This window comes from Trichinella spiralis (assembly GCF_000181795.1).
Source record: "Trichinella spiralis strain ISS 195 chromosome Unknown Scfld9, whole genome shotgun sequence".
Lineage (NCBI taxonomy): Eukaryota > Metazoa > Nematoda > Enoplea > Trichinellida > Trichinellidae > Trichinella > Trichinella spiralis.
Window position 1 is genome coordinate 5,050,778 of NW_003526948.1, and position 6,207 is coordinate 5,056,984.

General features: G+C 33.5%; 1 protein-coding gene across 1 annotated transcript; it reads left to right on the forward strand.

The window, feature by feature from the left end:
* Positions 1–5,125: 5,125 nt before the first annotated feature.
* On the forward strand, positions 5,126–5,666 carry Tsp_11128 (hypothetical protein). The gene is given in 4 exon segments (XM_003372064.1): positions 5,126–5,171; positions 5,189–5,369; positions 5,387–5,525; positions 5,544–5,666. 4 exon segments carry the CDS (start codon positions 5,126–5,128, stop codon positions 5,664–5,666), a joined length of 489 nt encoding a protein of 162 aa, XP_003372112.1.
* The last annotated feature ends 541 nt before the right edge of the window (positions 5,667–6,207 follow it).

Here is a 6,207-nt window from a genome sequence, read left to right on the forward strand (position 1 = left end):
AAAGCCGCTAGCTTAATTAAGTGTTTCTTGTGAAGAAATGCAAAATGCATATCCTATCAAAAAGCTCAGCCACAACAGTCTCTGGGACAAGACATTTAAAATGCAATGAACATCTGTCCTATTATGTGATTCTAAGCAAGTTTTCATTCTTGAAAATGTTTGTGGCTTGTACGCCTTTTTGAAAATTTGGCAAGACATATTACACATGTAATATTAGTTCAATATTCCCTTGGGTAAACTTTCAATATATTACTCTATGAAAATGGAGAATAATGATTGACATTGCAGTACATACTGGCATTGAATGTTTTTATCAGTAAGTAACTTCTTAATTGTTTGCAATATAGCAAATAACTGTGATTAACAATAATGTTAATCGTGATTTGAACATTGTTCCAAGTTCAAATGTAATTTGAAATGCAAGATAAGTATTTCAAAGTAAAATTATCATCCACTGAATAATTCATTTCAACCGTATGCTCTGTAGAATAACCGACTCGCACAATATTTTCAGGCTTATGGAAAACCATTTTTATTGTTTCTAAATATTGTTGAGTGAATATTTTCAACACTGTATTATCAAATATAATATTCCTGTTGGAGTAATTATTAATTTCCTATTTTTAGCATTATTTCACGCTCCGTTGTAATAAACCGAACCGAATTCTTAACAAAATTGATACTAATATTCGTTACTGTCGATTGATGGAAAATTACTTTATAAAAATTAATAAAACGGTATTTCATGCATATTTATTAAACTGCTATTAATTAGTGCATTCTCAATTATTCTCTTTAAAATTCTTTTCGAGAGCGTTTATATTGAAAAGATCACATCAAAGACGCCACCATGAACGATGCGGTCAACTTTCCACATCTATTCGAACAGTTACTGATTTATCCAACTCATTTTGGGAGACAAATATTTATTTTAAAAATCTTTTAAATTCCATGGGCTGTTGTAGGCGATGTTTATTGAAAACATGTGTATCACAATCTAAAATAAATTCAAATTTTAATCTGGTAAATGTTAAATTAGGTTATAGTGGCATGCTCTAAAGCAGTGGTTCTCAAAGTGTGGGTCGCGAGCAGTTTTTGGGTGGGTAGCGTAAAATATTAAAGTACGGGAGATTTTGTTAGGAGAGTGTGACTCATCGAAAATTTTTGGGTGAACAACTAAGCTGTGATTCAGTTACCTATGACCTGAGAATCACTATTTCTGTACGGCTAGTGATAGCGCTCAGATGTTGTCCGTACCGGCATATCCACAAAAGCAGATGGAGAATTAATCGATTTGTCTGAAGATTCTTCGTTTAAAGTCAGTTTTGATCGTAGAATATAAAACAGTTTTGGCTATCAGTTCAAAACACGTATCCAACTCTTTCCACCGCAGCATTAAAAGTGCTGCTTCCTTTTACTACGTTAGTGTGGACATCGAAAAAGTCACCAGTCAAAGCATAAAGCAAGTCATCTGTTCGCATAAACCTCATTATGCATTTGACAAGTAAACTTATACATTATAATTAGGAGTACTCATTAAACGAATATTAAACGAATATTTTTAATTTCACCGCTCTTGTCTTTTAAAATACACCTGTAGGGAGGTGGGTCGTGAAAAATTACTGTTTTAGAAAGTGAGTCGCAGCCCAGAAAAGTTTGAGAACCACTGGCCTAATAAACACTTGTTTTTTGCTTTCTTGAGAGAAGCCCTATGCAAATCTTTATTTGTTTGTATTGCGTTCAGTTATTCGTTTTCAGTTTTAATGATTGATGTTGAATGGTATGAGTTGAGTCTGCAATGATATTTTATTGTTTGTTTGTTATTTTGTTGTTTGCTTATTGTTGTACATTTTCTTTTTAGTTACTTCATCTACATTTGTAGAAAATCCTGCAAACATGATGGTCCCAATTTCAGGATTACATTGTACACAGTCTGTAGGTTATCCAAGCTTCTCTTTTCCAGATTTACTCTGAAGTGCACGTTGCCATCAATAAAAATGTTGGCGATACATCCCTGTCGTTTGAAAATGTGTAAGGGACATTCAAGGCAATCTTCATATTATCATCTAGAAGAAATCATATCAATCTGTTGCTGATACAGATATGAAAATTCAGCCTAATCTAATGAAGCATTGCCAGGTGTATAACACAAGAGGCGAAGAACGTTGTATTAAGGTGAATGACGTTTTCGCCTGGAAATGATCCTTGTTAAAGGCTGGTTATACGGTAACGATTTCTGTGATCATGAAAGTGATTTGTATGGCATTGGCCCTCTCCTCGGTTTAAAAATTCTGGCAATACTCATATCTTAATACATAGGGAAGCTTCATACTTTTCAACGTATATCTCGAGAACCACGCAAACGATAGCGGCATGAATGTCTCTGTTGTACAAACCTAATAGTCTCTCATCGATTGATGCCCATGAAGCCCATTTTTGGGGACCAAGGTTATTCTCGAAAATTGAAAAATTTCATGGGCTATAGACATGCTTTTTCTGTAAAAAACGGCGAAAATTTTTTTCGAAATTTCCACTTTTTTGCTTCCACTTAGAAACGACCCAATAGATGTAAAATAAATGCGCTCTAAAGTTGTCTACTGCCTATCTTAATAAATGGTGAATTTGCCCATCAGTAACTTTCCTTCAACGGCAGCAATAACTACCAATTTTTGCACATGAGACATTTTTGATATCGAATTTATTAGACTTCTACTAATTCATCGTTTTTTACGATCAATTTTATTGAATTTCTGAAATTATTGTTGCTTAATAATCATTAATTGCTGCGAATCAAAACGAAAACGTTGGAAGTGTTTACTTTGCTGTAAAGTAAACATTTCATGGAATGCGGTGCCCATTACCATCTTTTTCATTTACTAAACTTCTCATTGATACCAAATGTGTGGCTTTTTGAATTCACTTTCGCTAAGTAACTATTTTGAAATGGTGATTTGCATAATGAGTAAAATATGCAGTTCCCCAGGGTGAAAATTCATTGCAAATGCAATGTAATTAAATAAATTCAAAATTCATGTCAAACTATTGGGCGCACACATGGCATTTGTTCGAATTTTGAGAGGCATCCACCAGTAAGTAGAGTGTAAATTATTCCATGCTTCTCAGAAAGTACGGCGAATTATAAAATAATTTGATGATAAGTGCCAGCAATTGTGTGCCAATTAAAGGTATGTAAATTTTCAATAACCCGCAATCCATGATTTTTTGAGAAATTTGATAAAGCTGACGGTTTGTGCATTTGAAATTTATAGAATAAAAAGACTCGCACATTGTACAAAAATAGCTTTAAAATGTGATACTTTTGGCGAATTTCTATATCTGAATTGGAATCGATAAAAAATTCAGTGAACAAAAGTTTTTAATTTTAACAGTTACTGTTGTACAAATGAAAATCAGGAACAATTCTTATGAAAATAAATTCTTTTTTTTTTCAGATGAAAACATTGGTAGTACCGCTGGAAAAATGAATGAAACCATTCCGTATGCACATTCATTTAACTTCTATTTTTCATTCATTTCTATTTCGACTCTTTTAAAATCCTATTTTGGTTTCACTTCTTTTGTCATATCCCAACAAATACTCACTCAGGAGCTGTCCGGATAATTTTATAATAATTGGAGAATAATTCGCTACCAATGTAAATCAATTGCCTTATTTTCTGGAGAAAAATACTTTTTCTCGAAAATTGCAAAATTTCATGGGCTATAGACTTGGGTTGTTTTGGCGAAAATCGGCGAAAATGTTTTTTTTCAAAATTTGGACTTTTTTGATTGTTATAGTTTAATATTAATAAAAGATAGTGTTTTGGAGAGTTTCTCCGGAAGCGGCCTAGTAGGTTTCAGGATGCTGTAAGCGATAAAGAAAAGTCAGGAACAAATTTTATGTGAAGAAAATACTTCTCTTTGCTCGATTATTTAAACATTCGCAATAAACTTACACAAAATCATATTCCTTGCATACTTATTTACTGTTTACGTTTTACTTGTCTTCTTTTTCTTCCCACTTATATCGCATTTTTCTGCATTCGCTATTTTGTGAAAAATAGCCAAAAATATGTTGTACGAATTTCAACTCTTTGTGAGTGGTAGATGTTGACATTGATAAATAACATTGTTATGGATAGCTTCAACGCACACGACCCAGTAATTTTGGTATAAATTGCCTCTAAAGTTAGCGCATTGCGCCTACCATAATATGAAGACAAGTTGCCAATCTGTAACTTCCTCGAAACGCAACTAGCATACGTGATTTTTAGCGTACGTAGAACTTTTGGCATTTGATTCATGTATGCATTAAAATTCAACAACAACGATTATTACTCGATTAGTCTTGTCTTTAATCCTACAGATTTTCACCAATCACCGAATCACCTCAGCTAGCGCAGACTGAAGCTTTACTGCAGTGAAACATCTAAAAAGCTATTTCCGAACTACGATGACAGAAGAACAACTGAACGGACTTGCAGTAATGTGTACGTTCATTCTAACTTTTCCATTGATATTGGCCTGGTAATAGAAAAGTTCAGTTTCAAACGGAATCGAAACGTGTCGTTCATTTGAAATACAATGAAAATTATCAATTTGAAAGTTATTCTATCACGCGATTGATATTCTAATTTTGTTTAAATGAAAAAACGGCACTATTTTGTTCCTCGTCAGACAGTCATGTCTAATAATACATGTACATGATAAATGTTTTGTATACTATATCCGCCCCTCTTTATAAATTAAACGCCTCTGTATATTTTACATTAAATGAAGGAATATAATTTCTTTTTACAAAACTATAAATATGCACTTTCAGTTTCATTTCAACTCGATAATTAATTCTCTGCTAGTGAAGTGTGGTTCGACCGCACAAAATTTCACAAGACAAGAGCTTCTATCTTGCGGCATTGTCAACATCAGTTAATACTACAACTGATCGTGCCATTTCAAGCACATTCAGATTTTTATGAGAGTGCCAGTTACGTGTGAATGAAGAAATCAAAGAAAGCAGCTAAGAGCAACATTTGCTGGAGCAATTTTATAAAAAAAATCGACTGACTGAGGCTATGAGGAAGGAGATAGTAGGAGTGGTGGGTGGGTGACGGAGTTGGGAGCTGAAATGGAGGCTCAAGAACAAAAAGGTGGAGAAGAGGTTTCAAGGGTGAGTTTGTGATTTACATAGGAATCAGACATGCAAGCTGGACGAATAAAACGCGTCATAGTGACATCCAGTTTGACGTGGGACAGAAATTTGCATTTGAAAAAGTAGGCAGAGTTTGTTGGGAAAATTGGTGCAAGACTGGGAAGCCATGGAAGGAAAGTGCATTTGTGGCGGCTACTGGAATATTGTATCTGTTAATCAGGTTGACCTTTTTGTTAGGCTGACGCGGGAATGTGAAAATTGGCAGAAAATTATCAGACGTCTCGTTGTGCGCAAACAAGCACAAAAAGCAAAAATCACAAATGATATTAAAATATATCTGGAATTCAGGCATGAATCACAAAGCAATGAATTAAAAGTATATGAAAATCTGCAGGTATTTATAGCTGATGATAGCCGGCTTGACTGCATCGCAGCTTCAATGTTGACAGTGAAATTAATACAAGTCTCATTTCACATCATTTGTCGTAATTTCAGCAGACAGTTTTATGTTATATAAGCACACATTACAAAGCGTAAAAAGAAAATAAAGCAGATAAAGTGAGGAAAAATAAAAGCATCTTTTAATATGAAGTTAAAGTATACTTCCAAAATAAAATCACGGAAAAATAATTAATAATTAAAGATACAGTAAGATACATTATTTAAATTGCCAAATTAATGATAAGAAGGTTACTAAGTAATACACAAAGAGAGGAATGCATAGTTATTACTTTATTACGGTGCTGTTCGATAAACGGTAGCGCAGCGTAACCAAGGTGCAAGTACAAGATGCCACATTCAGGTGAACATTTAATACTGAAACTTATTTTTCTGATGTTTTGCTATGAATGCATATATATTTAAGTATTTTAGCACTTTTCAATTTGAAGATGCGTAAAACTTGAAATACTACTTTTAAAGCAGAATTCTCAATTACATATAGTTGAACACTGAAGGTTTCGAACAAATCCATATTTCAATTTGCTATTTTAGGTAATCGTCTAGATTTAATTGGAGAAGCCGATAAAATTTCAATTACCCTGCTATGGCATTCAATT

Excerpts from the sequence above, each read along its gene's own strand:
- Tsp_11128 (XM_003372064.1), top strand. The coding sequence starts at position 5,126 with ATGGAGGCTCAAGAACAAAAAGGTGGAGAAGAGGTTTCAAGGGTGA.